This window comes from Elgaria multicarinata, chromosome 9, assembly GCF_023053635.1.
Source record: "Elgaria multicarinata webbii isolate HBS135686 ecotype San Diego chromosome 9, rElgMul1.1.pri, whole genome shotgun sequence".
Classification (NCBI taxonomy): Eukaryota; Metazoa; Chordata; class Lepidosauria; order Squamata; family Anguidae; genus Elgaria; species Elgaria multicarinata.
The window spans coordinates 29168282-29180911 of NC_086179.1; the positions used below are offsets into that span (position 1 = coordinate 29168282).

General features: G+C 42.8%; 1 protein-coding gene across 1 annotated transcript in view; it reads right to left on the reverse strand.

The window, feature by feature from the left end:
• APPL2 (adaptor protein, phosphotyrosine interacting with PH domain and leucine zipper 2) overlaps window positions 1-9947 on the reverse strand; it is a 38209-nt gene extending 28262 nt beyond the window's left edge. Inside the window, exons 1-2 of the mRNA XM_063133417.1 lie at window positions 9645-9947; window positions 1683-1781 (exon numbers count right to left, since the gene is read on the reverse strand). Of these exons, the coding sequence (XP_062989487.1) occupies window positions 1683-1781; window positions 9645-9698 (153 nt within the window). The 5' untranslated portion in view covers window positions 9699-9947. The remainder of the gene's footprint in view (window positions 1-1682; window positions 1782-9644) is intronic.
• Between the last annotated feature and the right edge of the window lie 2683 nt (window positions 9948-12630).

A 12630-nucleotide genomic window follows, 5' to 3' on the forward strand; every position in this document is an offset into this window, starting at 1 on the left:
AGCTAACATTTATAGGAGGCGATGCAACACTTACTTGCAAGTTAAGTAGCCCAAATCTAAAAATTTGCAGGCGTTGGGCCTCAGTGTATTGACACACCTACACACATGATCCCAGGCAAAGAAGAGGGGGAGGGGTTAAAAGGTTCACCTGGACAGGTTTATTTATTTACGATGTTTATATATCACTCCATATCTAAAATAAATTCCAGAGTGGTGAACATAGGAATAAAACAGTAAAAAGATATATATATATATTATATGATTAAAACAGCATATTAAAATTGTTCATTTTAAAACAGTATACCATTAAAAATGGTGGCTGGTCAGTTGAGGAATGCTTCCTGGAAAAGAGCTGTTTTCAGGAGGCACCAGAAACAGCACAGTGTTGGCACCTGTAAGGGATGGGTGATTTTAGTACTGGGAATGGCCTGTCTTTTAATATGTTAAATTTTATCGTTATGGTTCATAGGAACTGAGAGATAAGCGGCCAGCTGCATGGGGGAGTTTGGCGCATCCAGGAACCGCTTGGGGCAAGGTCCGGCCGGCCTTGAGAGAAAATTAACATCTCAGGCAGAGGTGTGAAAGATCTTCGTATGGAAAGCCAAGGGGAGGGGGGATGGAGTTGGAAAAAGAAACTATAAAGCCTATTCTTTGAAAAGGGGGTTGGTCTGAGCTGGCTGACTCCAAGGTTGGGTGATGTATGAGTTGTAACTTAGTTTCTGGCTTGCTTTTTCTGGGTTCTTATATATATGCATGTTTTATAGTTTTTAGTATGCTAATCCCATGTAACCTACCACTTATCCTGAAATAAAATGGTCTTAAACCTCTAAATTGTGAGCTGTGTGCGTATGTTCTGGGGATTTGTGCAAAATCCAGTGGAAAGGCCAGCTTTGCTGGGGCGTGCTTCCTTTACAGCACCTACCTGACCTCCAGGGGTTGTTTTTTGCAGCAATGGCTGATGTTTTACCACTGGGAGGACCAGAGGAGGAGAGAGGGCGGAGAAGCTGTCAATCAAACATCACAGTGGAGTTTACTCAACTCCATTCCTCAGATCCAGGAATCGAAAATATCCTATGAACCCCAGACACAGTCAAGGGACCATAGGATTGCTCTCCCCATTACCTCTACTTATAAAACTGAAAGTATGTGTGCGGGTTTGTATGTCCGGAAATGTTGACCCACTTCCAGATGAGTTAGAAACTTGAAATTTGGCAAGGTGATAGGTGCGGCTGTACAATGTACAAGAAAAATCTAAAAACAATTTCGATTTAAAGTATTTTTTAAAGAAATTAATACAAAACATAGGCTTACACCTACAACTCCCAGCATGCCCTGGGCGGAAGGCCAGACTTACCGGCCTTTGGCAGCCATTGTGAAAACATTTTGTATAATAATGTCAGAATCTAGGGGCCAGCCATGAGGCCGAGCAGCTGCCAACGCAGTGAGGAGGAGGATGGCGGCAGCAGCTGGTGAGGGGCAGTTCAGTTGCTGGGATACCATGGAGGGGTATTCCGGGGCTCTTTCTCCCCCGCTGTCCCCTCCTTAAAGATGAATCAGTCGCAGAGGTAATTCTTATTTATCAAACAAACGTGATAAACCTTAGTCAGGGACCCAAGCGTCACCAGGTATATCAGCTAGTTTAAAATAAAGAACCGCAATTATCATAAAAGAAAATTGTTTACCTGAGCCCCATAAACTCGTTGCATTGCTTGAAGTAACTGGTTGGTGTATTCTGTAAGTGTTCCTGCATCTTCTTCAAACACACTGAGCAAAGACCGAGTCTGATGAAAGAAAAAGATTAGCGATTTACTGCTAAATGGAAATTTAGGGACAAGGAAGTGTGCAGTTTTTTTAAAAAAATACAAGGATAATGAAGACGAGTCACTACTAGTAGTAATATGTCTATTTATTTATTATATTTCTATATGACCAATAGCCAAAGCTCTCTAGGCAGTTTGCAACAATTAAAACCATAAAATACACATAATACAATATAATTTTTTTAAAACACAGTATAAAAAGACATGTTCCCAATCCTCCATGCTCCTTGGTTCTTATGTATTCCCTCCTCTCCACCCTCACTGCACTTACTTAAATGAACATTTCCTTGTTAGATCAAAATCAAAGTGCTTGCAGCAATTTTAAGGGGGTTTGTTTATTTGTTTAAGTATCTGGAGATCTGATCACAGATATCCTGTGTGGTTCTCCCTCTATGTGAGGTAGTTTTCTACGAATAGAAGAGCTATTGGTGAACTCACACACAACAGCTCGGGGCTTTGTTCAGGATATTCTCACTGCTGTTGTTGTTCCTGAAGTCCCTCTTGTATCCCTAGAACAAGTTTATCGGAAGATAAGTTTTGTGACTTAAAGCTGGGAAGCCAGGACTCCAATGCTACTATGACAATGGACTTATCCAGTGCCCCTGAGCAAGTTATGGGCCTGTGGCAACTTTCATACAGAATTAATTGCATGTAAAACTCAACTTTCCTCCACGGAATTCAGAATGGTTCCTTCCCATTTTATCCTCCTAACAACACTGTGAGGTAGGTTAAGCCAAGAGACCATGATAGGCCCTAAATCACTCGGTGATCTTCATAGCTTATGGTTTGATTTGAATCAGCGTCTCACAATTCCTAGTCAAACCCTCCAACCATTACATTGTGGGCTTTCACAATATATCCATTTGAAGTGAACCATCAAAACAACACACACGTAGAACGTAACGGGGTGCCAGAGGTAATGCTAGCCTTATCCTTCATGAGAAATCCCCTTTTAAAGCTGTTATTATTATTTACTAGGCTGCAATTCTATCAGGATGCCCATCAGCCTCCAAACACGGAGGCTGATGGGCATCCTATGCAGAGTAGGAGATGATGTAGGAGATGATGCAATCTCTGTCTCCCTGCTCCTCCTGCTCTGCATTTTTGTTAGATGGGTTTTGCCCATCTAGCTGGGCTTCTGAAGGAGACTGGGGAGGTTGGAGGATTCCTCATGAGCTGGCCTCTCCACTGTCTCCTTGCTGCTCACAGAACCACCCCTGTCCCTCCTCTTAGGTTGCCTTTGCCACCTCAGAGAGGCAGCTAGTGTCGTTCTGCAACTGGGAGGGGGAGGGGACAGGGAGTTCAGACTCCCGGGTAGGAACTATACTACTGCTTTCTAACGGTATTAAAGTGCACTGACAACTGCTGCGGCCCAGGACACATTCTATATACAGTTTTCAAACAGCTTTCATCGTGTTATATCCTGCTTGGTGTAGATCTGGCCCTGGGTACAAAGTCAGAGGGCAGTCTAGGGGGCATAGGATTGTTCTTCCCAGCTAAATGCATTTTTATGCACTTTATACATTTGTATACCGCCCCATAGCCAAGGCTGTCTGGATGATTTACACAGGATAAAAACACTTAAAAACAATATACAAAAAATTTAAATCACAAAAACATACAAAAACAAACCCAGGCTAATTACATATTGCTAAATGCCTGGGAAAAGAGAAAAGTCTTGACCAGGTGCCGAAAAGATAACAATGCCGGCACCAGGTGGGCCTTGTCAGGGAGATTGTTCCATAATTGAGGGGCCACCACAGAAAAGTTGGCAGCCATGATTTATTTGTTTAATTTTAATACTTCGATACTGCTTAATATAACAAAAAATCCATATGCAGTTCACATATAAACATTAAAATCACATTTAAAATAAAATAGTAAAAACAATTCCAATTACAATAATACTACAGAGCAATACAAAGAAATGTATGATAGAGCAGCAAAATTCCTTTAATTACAACTTACACCTTGTGGTAGCAAACTCCATAGTTTAAATCATGGGTGGCTAACATTTTTCAGCTCTTGGAGGCTACAGACAAAAGTGGGCAGGGCTAAAAAATCAGCAAAGAAAATCCCCAAATCCCACTATTACCAATTTATAGTAGAAAGCCGTTTCTGCTGGATGTAGCTGTCCATGTCTACTCAGAAGTAAGCCAGAGCAATCACAAAACTATGCAATGAAAGCCACAAGTGTCAGCCAACTGAAGTGTTTTTCTAAGTCTTTTAAAAACCCAACACATTCCTGTCCCCCTTCTAAGTATTTCAGGACTATGCCTACTCAGATGTAAGGCACAGGACAACTTCAACTCAGTTCCATGAGTTTGTGCCCGGGGGTCTAATTACTAAAAAATCTCTTGAAAATTATATTTTCAAATTATCGCTTGTTAACAATGCTTAAGAGCCTTGTGTGGCGCAGAGCAGTAAAGCAGCAATTTCTGCAGCTGAAACTCTCCCCACGGCCTGAGTTCGATCCCAGTGGAAGCTGGTTTTAGGCAGCCGGCTCGGGTCAACGGCTCGGGTCGACTCAGCCTTCCATCCTCCCGAGGTCAGTAAAATGAGTACCCAGTTAGCTGGATGAAAGGGAATAACGGCCAGGGAAGGCAACAGCAAACCACCCCGCTATAAGGCCTGCCAAGAAAACGTCAGTGAAAGCTGGCTTCCCTGTAAGAGTCAGTGATGACTCAGTGCTTGCACGAGAGAAGAACAATGCTTAGCCATGATCGAGCAGACACAGGAAAGGTCAGTAAGCTCAGTGGAGGGATCAGAAATGGGCATGTTGCTTCCTAGGTCAGGGAAGGGGAGAAAGCAGGTCCCTAGATGTTTTAGACTTCAACTTCCAACATTCCTGTCCTTTGGTCATGCTGGCAGGTGCTTCTGGGAGCTGGTCTGAAACATCTGGAGATCTATATTCCGCTCACTCCTGATCTAGGTCACCCTAGGTCTCCCGCTTTTACAGCTTCAGAGTCTTCTTCGGTATTGAAAACATATATTGAGGTCAATCGGGCATAATGACCCACGATCCATATTTATAAATACTTATTATTGGTGAATAATACACAGGAGCTTAAGAAGGAATGGAATAGGGAACTGGATTGTCTCACTTTGCCTAATCAGTGGATTGCCACTTCAGTATCTCTATCAGAAGCATCCATGGATCTCAGGTTACGCCTTACTCAGCACAAACTTTTCTTCCATGTGTACTCAACACTACAACATCTCTTTAATAAGAGTCTGTCTAACTCAGCTAATTGCTGGAGGTGTAACACAGCTAACACTTCTTTTAACCATACCTTTGGGCAATTGCCAATAGTTGCCTCTTTTTGGGAGGAGGTTATTATATGGATAAACCTTGCATTGGAACACTCTTTAGTGATGCCTCTTAAATTATCTATCTGCTTCCTGGAAGTTAACACATGATTAGTGCAAATGGATTCTCTGCACCCTTTTGACAACCAAAGGACTGATATTACAACATTGGAAGGATAAATAGGCCTTAATATACTTTGACTGAAGGTTTAGGAAGTGGGAATATTTTGAGGGAACTCCTTGCAGTAATCCCCGTGACATGAGGTGAACATATCCCTATAACATTCTTTTCTTCTTAAATGCAAACTAGAAAGCTAAGACTTCCATATGGAAACCACTTCCTTGAGGCATCCACTTTGCACAGATGTGTTTATTTGATAGCTGCAACTCCCAGAATCTTGATCCTTTGAGGTAATTATCACAAGTCAGCTATAATGGGAAGTGGTTTATCGCAAACCTAAAAGCAGGAGGCAAATTAGGATACAGTACCCTTATAGCAGGGACAAATGCCAGCTATCGCTTTTGCTCAGAAATAAGCAAAAACTAAACAAAAAGACAAGGTACAATAGGCTTTGGAATTTTGATTTGGCAATCTTTGTTCTTCAAATAAATCACAGTTTTATCCATACACTATTACATATCCATACACTATTACTATTTACACACACTTACATTTTAGTTGATTTGTAGAAATATGTTTTGAGGGGGTAAATCAAAAAGATCAATGCTTTTTCCATCATTTTATCTACAAAAATCAAGTTACTTCTCAGGAACTTCTCATGAGTATCTTGCTTATAATTAAGAGTTTTTAATGAAATGTATCCATTAGAAACTTTCCTCTGGGGCCAAGAGCACAATGTCACGTTGTTTCCCCTCTGCTTTTTTGAACTGTGAGCAAATTTGGCAAAACAGAGCTTCAGCTCTGGAGCGATATAAAATGTAATAAATGAAATGAAATAAATGACACCAGCCTTCCCCAAGCTGGTGACCCCGAGATGTGTTGTGCATGCTGGTTGGAGGTGATAGGAATTGTAGTCCAACACATATAGAGAGTGTCGCTTTGGGGGACACTGAATTACACCTCAATCCTGAACGAAGTTAATTGGCAGAAAGTCCTACAGGCCTCAACTAAATTTATTTCCAAATAAGTATGATTAAGATAGGGATGCATTATTCTAAAGCTGAGAGCAAATATATGGCCCCTAGTCAGAGTCTGGAGGGCCATAGGATACTTTAGGATCTTGGATCTGAGTCCTGCCACAGTGCTCGGACCTGGAACCCAGGAATCCGAGCTTCCCCCCTCCCCCCCCCCATCAGTGCAGAGAGAACTATGCCACAAATGCAAGCTTGGAAAGGAGGGAAAGGGGGCAGTTAGAATCATAGAATCATAGAATAGCAGAGTTGGAAGGGGCCTACAAGGCCATCGAGTCCAATCCCCTGCTCAATGCAGGAATCCACCCTAAAGCATCCCTGATAGATGGTTGTCCAGCTGCCTCTTGAAGGCCTCTAGTGTGGGAGAGCCCACAACCTCCCTAGGTAACTGATTCCACCGTCGCACTGCTCTAACAGTCAGGAAGTTTTTCCTGATGTCCAGCTGGAATCTGTCTTCCTTTAACTTGAGCCCGTTATTCCGTGTCCTGAACTCTGGGAGGATCGAGAAGAGATCCTGGCCCTCCTCTGTGGATGAGGAGGAGACAGGAGGCAGCTTATAAATAATCCTCCGTCTGCCCTGGCCTCCTTTCCTCCCGCTCTGCAGAACCCCAGCTAGATGGGCAAAATTGTCCATCTAGCGAAAATGCAGGGTGGAAGAGTGAATATCACTTTTGCACTCCTCCTGTGTAGGATGCCTGCCAGGCTCTGAGTAGGGAGGCTACCAAGCATCCAGATAGGATTTCACTCTAAATTTAGATTATTAGCCTGATTTTTCCTTTCACTTGCTCCCCCCCACCCCCGAATGTTATTCACAGAACAATTTTACAGAAAAGGTTATATTAATGTTCGTGAAGTAGATATGGAGAACCCAAACTAGACCTTAAAATCGGTTACTAAATTTGTGTATGTTTATTCTTACTTTGTTCTCCTTTGGAACAGGACCCTGGGATTTGTATAGGGAAAAGGCTATGCATACATCTAGTGAGATAACATTACAACTGCTCTGAGTAAATTGTGGTTTATCCCCTGGGCAAAATAAAATAAAATAAAGGATCTGGTCATCACCAGCCTTAGCTGATTTCCCTCTTTAGGTCAGAGGTCAGCATCCTAAGAGGAAGGGCAGTATGGAGAATCTGACCTGAGCCCTTTTGGTAGAATAGGCTGTATTAAAATATTGCAGCGTGGCACTAAACAGCATAATTGTTGAATTAACACAGCTTCCAACCAAATATTTACCCTGAAGAAAGCTTACAAACCAAACTCAACAAGAAACTTTAGTGTGTGTGTATAATCTTTGTGTGTTTTGCCTCATGACATTAAACCTCCACCCTGAAACAATAATTACATCTGGAGGTAATGTACAAGTTGACCAATGGGGGGGAAATGAAGGAAAACTGACAGATCATAACATTTATCATCAATATGTATTCAGGTTCTTAGTTGGCCCTATTCTAAAGACTTGGAGCAGGTAACTAAGCTAAATATTAAAAGCTCAAATCAAAGTAGTTTTAAAACTATGACCAAACCCCGATGTTATTCTACTTGTGATTAATGCAAATTACTAGGTCTCAGGCAGGATAAATTGGTAAATCACTTTGCTTGGACTACTTTGAACTCCGAAGGTTCTCAAATATTCCAGCTCCTTCTGCAGGAAGACTGGTTAAGTATCTATACAAGATCCCTCAAGTAACTCAGAGAACTTAAGTGAAAACTGTGTTTCCAGTACAGGTTAGCATCCTTAAATAGAGTGCCCTGAACGCCAGCAATAGTCCCATTGCACTACAACTTCTGTAAAGATTTCAGCCCAAGGTTTTTAAAATGTACTTTGCAGCCTCTGCTCTTTTCCATGTGCTGCATAAACCAACAGCCAGGCTTGTTAAGCATCCAGGCCTATTAAGCACCAGCATTCATTTAGATGAGTCACATGATGCCTGCATGTTCTCCACTGAATAGGAAACCCCATTTGCAGTGAGGGCCGGCCTCTCTCTCTCTCTCTCTCTCTCTCTCTCTCTCTGAAAAATCCAAAAGCATGAAGAAAGAAAAGAAGAAAATGGGGGCCAGGGTGGGCAGAGGAAAATTACTTGGCAGTAAAAGCCACTTTTTCAAACACCTACTCTCTCCACACCTAACAAAGGAATACAAAGTAAACCTTTGCTTGTATATAAGCTGTTGAGAGCCTCAACATTTCACAGGCCTTGAACACTCTCCTCCTCACACTTCTCTCTTATAGATTTTAAAGGTGGAGTCCCAATAATTTGTTTTACCTTAATTATAAACTCTAAAATTATAACATTTGTTGTTATTGTGTGTGTGTTAGTTAACATATAGTTATCCACATGAAACCTAAGACATCAGGAATAAAAATGAAACAAAATCTTCCCCAAGATTTCAAAAAGAGGTACCTGTGCTGCACCTCTGGTTAAAAGTGACCTAGATTTGTCATAGTTGAACCTCTCCTACATTTGCAATGATAAAACTACTTCCGGTCTCCGTCTCCTCCCTTCAAAGCTCATTAATATCTCCAAAGAACCTTGCAATAATAACCATTGTTCTAATGCACCCTATAAAATGGAACAATATTATGGTTTAAACAGCAGCTGTGGGAAATGTACACTTTCACAATGTAATAGATAGAATGCAAATTATTCTTATTCTTATGCTATCAGGATTTTTCTTCTCTTTCATTGGGCCAGATTGTTTTATACATCAAATCATGTCCATAAAGACTAGCATTTTGTTTTTCATCTTGTGTCATAACACACAGACACTACTGTTGGTTTCTTAACGTCTACGTTGATGCCAAGCTTTGATGTACTCAAAAGATGGCTCAATTCTTTCCGATCTTTTTGTTAGTCCTGAAAATATCACCCCACCTTTACCATGAATCAACCATTTATTTAAAAGAAAAATCAATCTTTTCCCCACTTCATCATGGCTACCTTTCCATTTCGAGTACTTGATACTCTATAGGAAAAGGCAGCCGGGGGTTCAAGTAGAACTTTTAATTATTAGTTCTTCCAGAGGATTTCAACAGGAACCCCTTCTCATGTATCTGCTTCCAATGAAAAACAACAAAAAGCACTCCCAGTTCACAGGTTTCCTTGATGCAGCCAGATGTCAGAACCATAAAAGAAAGATCAGAGAACACACACACACACACAGGGAGAGAGAGACCTGTTAGCTTAGCTAATAGAGCCTTATTCTGGATTGCTGACAATCATGCCGAGTTTCTACCCGCACTCCCTCCCTTCCCGCGCCCATGTTGCAGGTAGCGTTCGCGTTTGCACGCAGTTTGGACTGCGCCCTCCCTTCCCGAGCTGCCGTTCAGACGACCCCCCCCCCACCGCAACCCTGCTCTAGTACCTGCGGACTATCCTGCAAAGCCTCTTCCAGGCGGAGCTTGTCGACGACGGGCATCGCCTGGCACTTGGAGAGACGCGGTCGTGAATAATTTAGGCTGGGTGAATTCTGCTGCTACAGTGGCGGCGGCGGCCAAGCAATCCTGCTGACACGTCTTTATTCTAAGGCGGTGTTGCTTTGCCCAGGCGAGCGAGAGAGCTGGCGCGTTTCCTTCTCCTTCCCCTCCCTCCACAACAGGGAGGAAGAAAAGAGGCGACCTTTCCACAGCCGCCGAAGTAAGTACGCTGGTTGCTCTTGCTGCTCCTGCTGCCTGTTGCGCACGAAGTCAGCCAGCAAGCCCAGTCTGCAGGCAGTTCGCCCGGGACCACTCCTCCCGGTTCCTGTTTCTGGGAGGAAGTGGGACAACTGCTGGAGAGCAGCAGGAAGTGTGGCGTTGCGGACCTTCCTGCCTCCATTAACTTTTTCATTGCAAAAAGCCCAGCTGGGGTAGGTAGCTTTGTCAGGTGTATTGCTCGGGTCGGCAAGTAGGACCCGCGAGGACATGCAGCGTGGAGAGATCCTGCTCAGAAGGGAATGGAGTATTCCTTCACACAGCACATTGTTAAATTATGGAATTCTTTTTCCATAAAAGCCATCCAAATCGATGCTTTTAAAGCCATCGATTTGGATGGCTTTAAAAGGGGACTGGACAAATTCCTGGTGGAGAAGGCTATCGATGACTACTAGTCCTGATGGCTGTGCTAACTCCAAGATCAGAGGCAGTATACTGGGGCAGTTGCTGGGGTACATGGGCAGGAGGGTGCTGATGTACTCATGTCCTGCTAGTGGGTTTCCCCGTCGACAGCTGGTTGGCCACTGTGTGAACAGAATGCTGGACTAGGTGGACCAGCAGGGCTCTTCTTATCTCTACCTATAAAGCAGAAAGTATGTGTGTGTCATGTATGTCCGGAAATGTTTACCCACTTCCACATATGGTACTGCCTTAATACTGTTCACCCAGACAGGTCTTCGTGTACATGGATCAGAAAAAAACTAAAAACATGAATTTTGGGGTTTTAAGTATTAAAATGGACAAAAATATGTGTGTCACATATGTCCAGAAGGGTTTACCTACTTCCACATATGGTACTCCTTAATACTGTTCACCCAGACAGGTCTTTGTGTACATGGACCAGAAAAAAATCTAAAAACATGAATTTTGGGGTTTAAAGTATTTTTAAAGAATTTAATAAAAAACTAGGTTTATGCCTACAACTCCCAGCCTGCCTTGGGTGGAACTCCCAGTATGCCTTGGGTGGGAGGCTAGACTTACTGGCCTTTGGTGACCATTGTGATTCCTAAGGTCAGTCTCGAGCAGTCAACCCAATTCCACATAAAAGGAAACAGCCCACATAAATGGGCTGCATCCATTTGTGGTGCCTCCTCCCAGCTGCCATGTGTGGTTTTAAAATCATAACGAGATACAGCAGCGTGTCTTTGAGAGGCCGAACTCTGGGCACGCTCAAAGGCACCCTATCCTGATATTGCTGTTTTCTCAGAAACTGAGGGAAGCACACATGCAGAGTTCACCCTTAAGAGGGAGGGAGGGAGGGAAGGGAAACACTCTGTGCATGCCCAGAAATAGGCTCAACTTAGGGGGGGCAGGCCTGACCCTTCAGTACAGACTCCTGATGGAGCTCTTAGTGAGCAAGAAGTGGCAGGACTTGGGTGGAGCTGGGCGTGTCCACTGACAGCCACTTACTTCCCCTCCTTTGCAATACTCCTCTTCAATCCTCTATTGAAGAGCAGCATTGGCAATGAGAGGAGGGAAGTGCCTCTCAGAGGACGTGGGCACCTGCGGGCTGCCAAAGGCATACTGGGGGATATAGTAGTGGCATGCAGAGCATGGGTTAGCAAACCAGGTCAGTATGTGCAAACCAGGTCACTATCTCTCAGATGTAACTCAGCCACCACTTTCCTGACCTCTCGCTAACTGTCTTTCTTCACCTTCTAACTGACTTTCCCCAACTGTCATTCGCCCTGGCCACCATTCTATTCTAACCTCAGCTATCAGTCATTCCTCCATTCACTCTTCTGTTTCAATAGTAAAGTCAGGCTTTTACATAAAAGATCATAAACTTTATTCAGTAATTTTTGCATTTTTTGCATTTTAATTTTTGTGAACCGCCCAGAGAGCTTCGGCTATTGGGCGGTAAAAAAATGTAATAAATAAATAAATAAATAAATCTGTCTTGGAATGTTGTGGCTTAGTTATAACAGAAAAAAATGCAGCATAAAAAAAAATCAAATCAAGTTAAAGGCATTGGAAAATATATATATATATTTAAATTCACTTGGCACTTAAAAGCCATTAATGCAATCACTAGGCAAGCCTGCCTGGGAAAAAGAAATCCATAAGCAGGGTACCACAAGTGGGAAATTAATTAATAAAACAGATCTTCAATAGCACCTGTTTCGTAAAGCTGAGAAAGCTAGTCAAAGGTTGTTTGTTTGAAGTAAAGGTCACTAATTATAGCCAGCCATGGTATCTTTGGGGTTTACGTAGCTTTGACATTGATTGATATTATATATGAAGTTTGGGATGTGACCCTTTAACCCAGTGTGCTAAGATTGCCTTGGCATAGCTTAGCTCTGCCAGTGCTGAATTTGAACGCTCTGTTCCAGTCTTTTAATTAAGACCCATAAACAAGGTTGCTGTCCTCGTGTTACCTGTCTCAACAAAGAAAAGCATCTAGTCCTCTGCAAAATAACAGCTCTAAGACTGATATCAGGCTGAAAATAACCTGAAATGGATTTTTAATGATGTTAATTGCATGTTCAGAGGGGGGGTCAGGAGATCCAAGGATGTGGATCTCCTGAAAACACAGTTACTGAAAAAGGGACCATTGAATTGGGTAGGATTCTTTTCCTTTGAAACTTAAAGCACCACATACCATCGGCTTCCGAATCTTACCAATGTCATGCTGGTGGTGCCAATGCTAGAGCCTGG